Source organism: Siphateles boraxobius, unplaced genomic scaffold, assembly GCF_051911475.1.
Source record: "Siphateles boraxobius isolate OS27281-9 unplaced genomic scaffold, OSU_SipBor_1 100, whole genome shotgun sequence".
Classification (NCBI taxonomy): Eukaryota; Metazoa; Chordata; class Actinopteri; order Cypriniformes; family Leuciscidae; genus Siphateles; species Siphateles boraxobius.
The window spans coordinates 2257469-2270000 of NW_027508701.1; the positions used below are offsets into that span (position 1 = coordinate 2257469).

The 12532-nt window shown below is 38.1% G+C and overlaps 1 protein-coding gene across 1 annotated transcript in view; it reads left to right on the plus strand.

Moving 5' to 3' along the window:
* The first annotated feature begins 1152 nt into the window (after positions 1-1152).
* Positions 1153-12532, plus strand: part of LOC143746636 (uncharacterized) — a 27638-nt gene continuing 16258 nt past the window's right edge. Inside the window, exons 1-4 of the mRNA XM_077238592.1 lie at positions 1153-1237; positions 7355-7471; positions 10324-11402; positions 11507-11662. Of these exons, the coding sequence (XP_077094707.1) occupies positions 7402-7471; positions 10324-11402; positions 11507-11662 (1305 nt within the window). The 5' untranslated portion in view covers positions 1153-1237; positions 7355-7401. The remainder of the gene's footprint in view (positions 1238-7354; positions 7472-10323; positions 11403-11506; positions 11663-12532) is intronic.

Sequence of the window (12532 nt, forward strand, 5' to 3'; positions counted from 1 at the left end):
TCTTTTTTTGTTTTCTTGGCATAGCCATGCAAATCTTTATTAGTTCATGTTAACTAATGTAGTTAACTAAGGTTAACTATTGAACCTTATTGTAAAGTGTTACCTCAATAACATATGTGGGATACTTTTGTTTTGTGTACTTGTACAATACAGCAAAAGAGGCAGTGACCTGCATGTAGAACCACCAAAATTATAAATTAAACATTAAACATCTGAATTAAACATTACATAGATATGTGTTGATGGACATGTGCAGAGCTGAAGAGTTGTTATAGGCTAATCAACTTTCATATTAAAAACGCATTCCAGAATAGACTGGTGTCAGGTACTCTTTGGTTAAAGGGATCTTATCCAGATCTTGTCCAAAGACATTTCCAATTCCCTTTTGCATGACTAGGTGGGAAGAGGCAGATCATAGCAGCTCTATAAACAGCAACATACATGAAAGTTAATAAATGTGGATGTACATTGATTAAAAACGTAAAGATTACATTAGAAAACTGCTCACTTGCTGAAATATCCATTTGATCTTATTTTGTTTTCTTGGCATAGCCATGCAAATCTTTATTGGATTATTATGGGATCTCCTAATGCTTTCAGAATCTTTACATTTTTATAATTATTTTTTTTATAATTTTGTTTCTGTATTTTTAAAATTAACATTCTAATGACAGTATATTTATTGAACTTTTTTTTTAATTATATCTCTGATATAATAAAACCCTATCTGTTTCAACTATAAGTGAAATTCCTATTTTCAAACAAAGCAGTGTAAAAACAGTGTTCACATTTCACAGGCTCTCTATACTCTTCATCCCAGTTTAACCCCCAAAAACTCACACGCCCTTATAAACGCCAACATAACAACATTAAAAACCAACAGGTCTATCTTTATTAATCAGATGCCAAAACATTTAATTTCAGCATTTACAATCCTCTCAGAGACTGAAGCAAAGCATGCTGGGAACTACAAATCTGCTGCAACTGATTCAGTTTGAGTTCTGCTGAACATTATTAAGTTCACATAACTTTTCTCTATTAAGTGCAATGAACTTTCAGTAATATTCTAGTGAAAATAACTCGTTTCATTTAATAAATGTATGTATGAGGGTTTTAATGTAAATGTCAATGCATGTTTGTGTTTTTTAATTTGTGAACATGACTTTTATTTTGGTGTAGGAATGTGACATCAGAAGTATGCGCCATGCTCCTGCGTCTGTGATTTGGCTGAAGAAAGGTTTGTGTTTGCATGCATTTTAAGTGTTTAAATCGATACAACGTCTTTTTATAGCGTTTACAATAAATGTTAATAAATTAATTGTTGCCGAATGTAACACAATAATGCTTTATTTAACATTAACGAATGTTATTTCTGTGAGTAAAGCAGATCCACACGTGAGTAACAGAAAATATGCGTCTCATTTCGCGCCCTATAGTGTTTATGGTAAACATGAACTCGGTCTCTGGTAAACATGAACTCGGTCTCTGGTAAACATGAACTCGGTCTCTGGTAAACATGAACTCGGTCTCTGGTAAACATGAACTCGGTCTCTGTAAACAACTCGGTCTCTGGTAAACTGTGACGGGAGAAACGGAGCTTTCCAAAACTCCGAGTCAATTGAATCAGTTGCTCTGCAATCGCAGAATGATTCCCTGCTTAGAGCCGATGGGGTCACCCACACCAACATGAGTAACTAATCTATCTTTTACTAAATATTATTCGTATTTAATTAAATGCATATATAATTCGTATTCTCTGTTAAGTTACTCTTGAATTCATTTGAAGTCTTGTTTAAGTGTTGCAAGTCAGGAAAGTTACTGCAGCCTTCACGTACGTGCTATCAGATGTTCCCACAACATTAACCATGGTTTTATTAAAGTAAAAGTGGAGTGGAGTTTATTTTGTGTGTGTGGCTAATTACCATTTATATTTACCACAAATACCACAGTTTAAGGTTAGAGTAGCAAAACCATGGTTAATTTGTGGTAACCATGCTTTAACATAACCATGTTTTTTTTAGTAAAACCATAGTTATTTTTCTTGGCTAAAGTGGTTTGTTGTCGGAATGAATAGCAATCATGGCAGATGCAATCTTCATTCTTGCCTATTTTGTGTGGAAAGTGCATTAAAAGGCAAATGTATTGAGGATACATTAGATCAGGGCTCTTCAACTCCTGTATAAACGCTGTCCTGCTGACTCCAAATTAAACACCCCAAAATATGCTAATAATCACTATATTCAGAATTAAGTGTTTAATGAGGGTTGGAATTAAGTCAATAACCAATTGTTTTTTTGAGGAAATTTTACCATCCCATTCGTTGCCAACATTATCCAAGCTTTTTTATACCACTCCAGGTTCAGTCGCAAGCTGTTTTAACATTTCATTCTTTAAACTTACTAGTATTTAATTTTCATTATTTTTATTTTTTGCTGCTAGTACTAGTGCTTATTTTGTTTAGACAAAATACAAGGTAATTATTCCAACTGTGACTAATAGAATCAAGACTTTTTTTATTTTTGACCAAAATAAAATTGCCACAATAATTCATTTATTTTTGTCAGAATGTGCCAAACACTTTCCAAACAGGTGAACATTTCACAAATCTAAGGTAGAACATTCAAAACATTTTTAAATTATTTACACGTTTTCAGTAATTGTTCCTGACAAAATAATTGTCTTAAAGGTACAATATGTAAGAATTTTGCAGTAAAATATCCAAAAAACACTAGGCCAATGTTATATGTTTTGTTTAGTTGATTACTTACAATATTCCAAATATTTCCAACTATTTGTAAATCGTGAGAAAATTGCGATTTTAACCAAGGAAACGGGACGTGTGAGCAGGGGTGAGGAGTCGTCAGTCAATGACGTCATATCCGCGTTAGCCTCGGTTTCCGCCAGGTTTGACCTCGTACTGCCATATTAACCATGGCGACAGACTTGGACAACTGGGTTATGCCTAGCAGGACGCTCACGCTGTTGTTGTTTTGTTCAAACATTATGGACCATGACAAGCAGACTTTGAGACAAAAAGAGGACTAAAACGAAGATCAGCATCTTTCGAGATGCCGAGAGCTCCACGTCCGCGACTAACTTCGACTTGACAGAGACGCGAGTGTTGCATGTACTTTATTAGACAGGTGAGCAAATGTACATAAAACTAATCAATGTTATTTAGTTCAACATGATGAAATGTTAGAATATGATCTGTATGTTATTCTAATGTTGATCTAGCTTAGTTAGTCTCATACAGCCAACACACAACCTAACTAACAACATTCAACACACTCAAATGCCGTGTAGTGTGATAGTGTAAATAGTAACACTATAGTTTGTGTAACTGTTAGAGTAAGTGAAACAGCGCTGCGTTACCTCAAGTTTTATTCGTCTAATAAACTGACCTGTGTGAGTATTAATTCAGCACTTGCGTGTAGTTCGGTAGAATGAAATGTTCTTATTCTTTTATATCCGCGGGACTCGCGTTGCGTGTGGCGCTGGTATACGTCTAGCAATCGCCCCCTGCTTCATACCACAGTCATGTTAAAAACATCAATGTATTCACTCATCTATAAAAGATCCATCAGCTTGACGACAAGATCCATAAATACGCTTAATGTGGAATATACTTCATCAATATACGCCTTTGTTATTGTAAGAGGTTAGCGAACCCCTGGTGGCGAAAAATCCTGCATATTGTACCTTTAATAGAAAAAAATAAATAAACATTTGACAGTAGTAGAGGCTTGAGTTTGGATGCAGATATACATTTGTTCATTAACAAAAACATTAACATCTGTACAAAATTATATGGTAAAATGTAAAATATTCTGAGTGTTTGAGTTTTATTGAAATGAACCATAGGTCATCCATAGTAGCCTACATTAGATCATGATGACCACAGTTAAAACCACGAATGCACATCAACACCATGGTAAAATGTAACTTTATGGTTTCTATGGTATTTGTATGGAAAAAAAGGTGGCCTAAATAGGCTACATTAAGTATAAATGCACAAACTCTATAGCTTAATCACAAAAATACTGTAATTATATTCCATTACTCATTTCATTTATGTTTAAATTAGTGTTAAATTTTAAATCCCACATTTCTGCCGCAATACCATGGTGCAGTTTGTGTCACTACAGTAAATCCATAGTAAATGACGGTGATTTATGTTCACGTTCCACTTTTGTCACATAAAAATTATTGAACATTTATCAAAATCTTTATCTAGTTTTATCAAGGAGAATTATATCACAATAATTATCAGTATCGTTTTATTGCCCAGCCCTAAAAATAAAAAACAAAACAAAGTCATACGGGGGATTTTTTGCATTTATACCTTGAATTTTTTAGGGAATTTTAATTATTTAATTTTAGGGACTTTTGTACAGATGCGTCAGTGTTAGGGATGAAATGGTATGAAAATGTCATATTGCTAATGAAAAATTAGCTAAATAAAATTAGCAGCTCTTATGCACTTTTTTAAAGCAAGGTTCTCTTCTGTAGCTTTTCCTTCCTTAAAATGACAGTCGTCAATAGCAGCGCATTAGCATATAACATAGCTAGCGCTAGGGCTGTAGTACTCGAGTCTGGTCTCGTGACCGTTTTTCTATGATCTCGGACTTGTCTCGGACTCGCTGGTATTCGGACTCGGACTTGTTTCGGTCTCGGCCACTGGTCTTGACAAATATGGCTTTTGGTCTCGACCGAGTCCAGGTGTCTTTATTATGTTCCCAGTAAGCACACATAAAAGGCATTGATATGCACGCCGTTTATTTGCTCTGGTGTGAGCCGCGATTGCGCCAGAACCAGCCCGTCGTCGAGATAATTCAACACGCGCACTCCCCGGAGTCTCAGGGGACAAAGCGCGGCGTCCATGCACTTCGTAAATGTACGGGTGCTAGGGACAGACCGAACGGCAGAACTGTGTATTGATAAGAAACACTGCTATTATGAGGTATCACCATATGTCATCATTCTGTTTTCTTTAGGTTAGAAGATTATATGATATCAAGGGGAATGTCAATACTTTAAAATCCTGTGTGTTGTGACACTGTTTTTGCTTTTAGATCAACAAATAATAACCCAAAATGAGTGTCTTGATAATGTCTTGCAAAAGACTTTTTTTCCCTGTCCTGGACTCGGACTCGAACCTTTTTGGACTCGGTCTTGTCTTGGACTTGAACCTCTTTGGTCCTGGTCTTGTCTTGGACTCGACTAGTCCTGGTCTTGGACCTGTCTTGGACTCGACAAAGGTGGTCTTGACTACAGCCCTAGCTAGCGCACACCTGTCTCTTGCATCACCGCGGACGCGCTCGCTCGCTTCATTCAAATGCGACTTGCCGTCTTGTGTCTCAGTTTTTTTATCGTATTGAAGATGAAATCAGAGGACTTTAGTATCCATTCTACTATAATATTGTTGTAGAGATCATCTTGTCTGGACGATAGTTTTGTACACTGTAAAAAATAAACGGGTACGAATTTAAAACATTAAACGCAATTCAATATTTCATATCCTCGTAATTATGAATAATTCCTCGTAACTGAATTATTTCAGTGGTGAAAGAAGTGTAATAAGTGTACAGTATAGGCTACATTATCCCTTAAATGTCCGCATTAATAGTCTTGTCTGAACTTGTTCGTTCGTCTTGGCTCAAAGACACTTGCTGCAAACTTTTCTATGTGGAAGCTTCACGTTAATTACAAGTGAGATAATAAAAAATTTCAACTCAAAACAATGTTTTTGTGTCCAATTATTTACCCAACTTACTTTTGATATTGAGGTCAAAGTTAACATACATTGTCCACCAGTCTTCTCGTACAAAAAAACAGCGTTGCGTTCAGCGTCTGGGTCACGCTGGCCGGACAGGATTTACCGCAGGTTTTCGAAATCACGATAATCAAAATGATAATCATAGTACATTTGAAAACGATAATACTAACCGCCAGGACGTTTTATCGTGGTTTATCGTGAAACCGGTTATGGGTTCATCCCTAGTCAAGTCAAGTCAAGTCATCCTCATTTATATAGCGCTTTTAACAATGTAGATTGTTTCAAAGCAGCTTCACAGAGATAAACATATAATTTAAGGTAACAGAGATTGGTTTGGTTTTATAGTGGCTCTTGAAAAATGTTTTTTCCAGCTAAAGTCAGTTTTGATTGATTCACTTCCGTCTAAATGATCATTTGTTATTAAATTAGGGGCCGCTAAGACGACACCGTTCTCTCTAAACAGACTTTAAACGTGAACCTGTGATAGACGCTGATGGCGTTCACATGCGCATTAAGAATTGATTCTATAGTTATGTGCGTTTGAATATATGTGCGCAGGTTTGTAATTCCCTACAAACCATGCCTAAACAAACTACTTGTCTTGTCTGTAAATTTGATGCAGAATTTTATTTTATCTTATCACTTTGGGTAGGTACGCCAACCGAAAAATTCCACAACGCTTTATCTGTAGAGTGGTATAGGGATCCTCCATAGGGAGAGGCTAGTTGGCACTTCAGCACTGCATTGTCATCAGGTCCAGGCGAAAGCCCTTCGTCAGATCTGGAAACGGCCTGGATCCGGCAGGCTGCGGGAAAACCTCGGGATAAACAAAGACACTAAAATTAGCGTAGATGCCATTCTTCTTATGATGTAACGAGTACATCAGGATTTGAGGGAAGTGTTCCCAGTTCCGGCCGACCTAATCTAAGCAGCCTAATATTAGATTATAGAAGGCTATAGAGTGTTATGTGAATGCTAGGTCAAAGAGATGTGTTTTTAGTCTAGCTTTGAACTGACAGACTGTGTCTGCTTCCCGGATAATGTTAGGAAGATTGTTCCAAAGTTTTGGTGCTAAATAGGAAAAGGATCTACCGTTAGAAGTCGATTTATATATTCTAGGTATTATCAACTGGCCAGAACTGACCAGAACCCTAGTCAGTGTTTTTCTTCTTCTTTATATGTCCTTGTGCCTTGCTTTACTCCTGGAGATATCTGGGGTGTGATGAACTCAGATTACAGAGTTTTCTCTTAACTCCGGGGCAGTTCTAGACAAAAAAACTAAAACATGTGGGCTTGAGCCCATCTTCACTGAGTGTGGTTTAGAGACAGATCCCTAGATGTGTATATCTCATGGAAATCAAAGAGTCTGAGGTTCTTCCAGCCTTACAAAATTATTTCCCAATCATAAACATGACTCGAGAGGCCGTTCTTGTCCAGTTTCCAATTGTTAAACTGGTATTTGCGCTACTTCTGATGGCACATAAAGGCAGCATGAAATGCACCCAGGTGATTAGGGTCTGTTTTTCTTTCCGTTAATTATTCTGATCTTAAACATGACAAATTGTCTGAACACAGGAAAACTCCTGGTTCGGCTGAGATCCACGTGACGTACTCGTGTAAAGATGGCGTTGGTGAAAGAGGAGAGTGAAGACGTGGTGATTGTGAAAGACGAAGATGCTGTGGAACTAACAGGTTTGTTATTTGATCCATTAAAATCCTCCACACAAATGAATGATATTTTTTAATGTCACACAGGATGTGTTCGATAAGACATTGCACTGTCACATACTCTTTCCCGATACGGGTATTGAAACGGCTGCTTCGGTTTAGTTTCTGCAGCGTGTGCTTGAGTTCAACGTGCTTATCTTGAAGAACTTGTAGAAGTGTAAAGCCTAGACTGTGGCTGAGTTTATCCCGGTAGTGGTCCGTATCATATCGTGCATTTGTTGAGATACTCCTCTGATATGCTACAGCTTCCATTTTGCTGGCTTATATGTCTATCTTCAATTTCTTCAATATTTTTACTGTTTAAAATATAAATCTGTAATGTTGAATGAGGGCTGTGCGATTAATCAAAATTGTAACAAAATTGCGATGCGAGTGTGCGATTTCTAAACCACAGAAAGCATGATTTTTCCGATCATGTTTTTCAATTCCACTGCGCTACTTTCTCTGTTTCTCAATGAACATGTGCTAGATGGCCATCATTTACTGTTGCAGTCTCGCACACCTTTAAAAGAATACATCTCGAGAGCTTTTTGACGTTGTTGTGTGAGAACCGGCCCTCAGTGTGCGATTTGAATGCGAGATGAATTCAGGGCAGGATAAGCGCTTGGACAAAAAAAAAAATCAATATCCATGGTTTGGTAATATTCTGGATGCGATAATATAGATAATAAAGATAATGTATCATAGAGACAGGTATTTTGCCTGTCAAATAATCATTGCGGCGAAACAAGAGCAGTGTTCGTTCACACAGAATGAGTGTTTGCGGTGAGAAACGCGAGACGCGGGTCTAGAGATGCATTTTTAGTAGTTGGAATGGAGAACGTTGTGTCTCGTGACGAGATGCTGCGAAAGACTCGAGACATGATAATTCAGGCATTTGTACCCGTGTGGCTTAATCTTAAAGTTTTATTTTTATAAGGATCGAGTACAAGTACCGATATTTTTTTCTGGTACTCACCGATACCGATTTCGATCCCTGTACTATTTAAAAAAAAAAAAACATTGTGATGTGGCAATTTTCCAAGAACTACACAGTTGACATATTATGAAAAAATAAATCATTCTTATGTGCGTCACAAATTTTCAAAGCACAAATTTCACAGTGTCCAATAACCTCCAAAGGGCATAATAAATATAATTTGTACTGCGTATCACACAAAGACTAAACTGCTCGATTATAGATTAGTATTACCATCTCTTTATGAACAAGTGTCAAAGTGGTAGTTGCTTAGTTGTCAGTGGAGGGACAGAAATCGCTCAGGGGGGTTTTTCCCGTACAGTGACGTTACTCACTGCTACAATACCATAGTACATGCATCGTTGAAGAAAAACATCTAGTTTTCCGAAACTGTAGTGTCGCAAATTGGTCGTTAAACAACGTTGGTTAATGATGTCACACAGGCGTTGGAGTTATAACTACTTTCAATGAATCTGTTTGAGATCGAATTAATCCTAGATGTATTGATATAAATAATAGACATGGCATCTGAGGACTAATTCTCATTTTTCTCACTTTTTTTATTTAGCTTTTTTCCATATTGAATCATAGGATTGTTCTTACGTACTAGAGCTCGTTCACTCATGCGCACCCTTAAAAAACGACGCTTTGAATCTCTTGACAAACTAAAAGACGTGAATGAGATTTGTATGTATTCTAAATAAAAGATATGGATTGTAATGAATGTCAGCTTGCTTATTTAACTCAAGATAAGGATTTATTGAGTCCACATGTCATGAAAATGAGAAACTGTGCTTCTAACCACAGGTTGAGATCTGTCGCTCAAACACACAACTGTGTGATGCTGTTTGTGAATGTTCGTTAGAACGATGGTTTCGGGAAACACAGACTCGTTAAACTGCTAATAATGACTGAACTTGCGACGATAGTTGGCTAACAATGCTTTTGGGAAACACATTAAAAATGTCTTCATTTGTGTTCCAAAGATGATTAAAAGTCTTTGAATGACATGATGGTGAGTAAACGATGACAGAATTCTTACTTTTGGGTGAACTATCAATTTAATGTGTTAAAAAGCATTAGAATAGCCCTAGCAAGGGCCAGTCGTGTTTCCACGGTCACTTCCGGGGCTTCCTCGGGGCCGACGGCCTAGGTTTCTGGCCCGACGAATACCTCGGTCCAAAGCGGGCCAGGTCGGGCTAGAGGAGTGTTACGAACAGAGGCGGGGTTTAGCTGAGTCTGGAGACGCCAGCGCCGCATGATTCGGTCAGCTAACAGCAGCATTAAAGACTTAATGAGAAATAATTTACCTCAACACTCACTCTCATGTTTGAATGCCTTCTCTTTGATCCGATGTGGATTCTGATCAACGTATAAGGTAGAAATATTTATACGCGATGCAAAACTATGCACGTTAATCTTTACCAGAGTACATATGAACACTTGAAGAAATCAGACAACTCATAAAAGGCTATCACGATCATGTTTTTATTTTCGGGGGTCAATTTCTATTTTCTTCGTATTCTTCTGTCAGTAGCCTACATCTCGTCCCTATATACTAGCGATGTGCTTGAATGTTTGATCTGTAATTATTATTCAAAATATAAAATACTATTCGAATTTAACTTTTTTTCTTTAAATTGTTTTCATTTAAAGCCCTTGCTCGCACTGGCCCGAGAAGTGGGAACGCGGCTAATGATCAGAATATCGACTTAATAGTAATGCACACACTGCATTTAAAGGTCATTATCAGTGTTAATATTGCTCTCTGATATTGCATGTTTAAGGGATGTGACTGGACGTTTTGTGCTGTAACTCAGACTGGAGTGATGTCTTACTGATGTGGTTTTACTTACAGATGCTCTGACAGTGACTCATCCAGCCAAACTTCGCATCATTCTTCAGGAACATGACATTCGCAAACTGGACTTGCCTCATGGGATCCCTGGGAGTGTAAATGAACTTGAGCATATTGTGAGGAAGACATTTGGCCTCATTGGGAGCTTTACGTTGCATTATAAGGATCCTGATTTCGGAGAGGAATATTTCTCGGTTACCTCAACAAGTGACATCAAGGACAAGGACACAATTAAGGTGATTCACATTGTTGAACCTCCTACACTTACTCTGACCTTTACCAATGTGGATAATTCTGTTAAAAGTGCGTCAAAGACCTCAATCCAAACCTCCGCGTCCTCGGTCTACACTTCCGTGACCTCCGTCCATCCCTCTAACAGCAGTTCCTCTCCTGGGTCACAGGACACAGCGACGCCTTCCTCACCTGAACACAAGACTCAGCGCTCGCAGCGATGGCCTACTGAATTCCCAGTACCTCGCTTTGCATATGACACAGAACTTGTGCTTGCTTCAGGAAACGAAGCTTTCAAGAAGGATGGATTTCAACTCAACTTCACCTCAATCCTCCCAGACATCCTGGAGAAACTGGCCGAAAGCATCTTTCAGTATGTGGCCTATCCAACAAGCGCACAATTGTCTGATGTCATCGAGGCGCTGATTCAGAAACACCCTTGCCTTCGAGAGCCGGGCTCATATAATGGATGCTACCAATGGCGACAAAGGCTAAAATATAAAATGGGCAACTATAGATCGAAGCTGAGAGGTCTCGGATGCCCTGAGCTCGATGTGAACTCTCTCAGAAAGAAGCGAGCACATGAAAAAGCACCAGCGAAGAATATCAAAAAGCCAAGAAAGGCGGAGGTGAACTTTTTGCCGCCTCACCCACAGGGAGAAACTGAAGAAAGCTTGGAGCGTGAACGAGTGGCGCTCCTGAATGAAGTGAAGATGAGGAACAACTATCAGATCATCTGTGAGAAAATGGCAAAGACGTTCTCCTTTCGCAGACAGGAAGTGGTCGGTCACGCACCATCAGTCAGCGACTTAAAAAACAGATGGCCTGCTCTTTTTTGTGCAGATCAGGTAAATATTTTTGTAATACAGTTGTTCACAATATGTGCTATATTAAAGTCAGTTTTCTACATTAACAAATTGTGCCTTTTTTATTTGCGCCTTGTTTTCTGCAGATAAACAAAGAATTCACAAGGATCACCACTGTTAACCTGGAGGAAACTTTCATCGCAAAACTGGACCACTACTTCCCAAAAATAATATCCTTGGTGTTGACAAGAAGAGGGCCTGCAACAATGAGCATTCAACGTATAAGGAACATGCTGCTAGAGGTATGCGCGTGTCAGTGAATGTTTATATTAGAGATGCACCGATTCAGATTTCCGATTTTTCATTGAGTTTGACCTGTTGATACCGATTAAATTTTTTCTAACCAGTTTACAGCACACAACAAATATTTATTTTCTCTCTTTTCTTTAGTAGAACATTTTGCATAGAACATTTTTTGAACAGTAATCCCTATAAAACAGAACTATATTAATTACTCCTGGAGTGGGAAATTCACACACATCTGAAGTGCAGTGTTATGGAAGAAGCATTTCCTTCTTTTCACATCCAATATCCAACTAAAAAAAACAAAAATTTATTTTCTTTTCTGACATAGCCTACTCCAGTTCTTGTTAAAACACATCAGACATGCAAATTCTGTGCATTTTGGGCAGTTTTTGTGTGAAATCATATTTATTTTGTCCATCAAAAGTGTGCTTTCACTTTCATTGAGCGCGAGCAGCGCAGCAGAAACAGACTCTGCGCTGATGTTGCGTGATGTTAATCATGCGGCGCCAGAGTGCATTTGACCGGCATAAAATCGACATATCTCAGACTGACCGATCACGTGACAATCGGCCAATTCCGGCCACCAGCCGATCAATCGGTGCATCTCTAGTTTATATAGTGCTATGTACTATGTACACTCAGCTGTAGGTGGAGAGGAGAGAGAGTGAATATATGATGTGTAAGAATAATGTCAAGTCACTATTATATATCGAGTCTTTATTTATGGAGTGCTTTATACAATACAGATTGTTTCAAAGCAGCTTCACAGTAATAAACAGGAAATAACAGAATCAAACTTCATCAAATATGAGACAACTTCAAATTCTGCCGTTAAGCAGCTCTACAGGAGACCATAGTGTCATCAT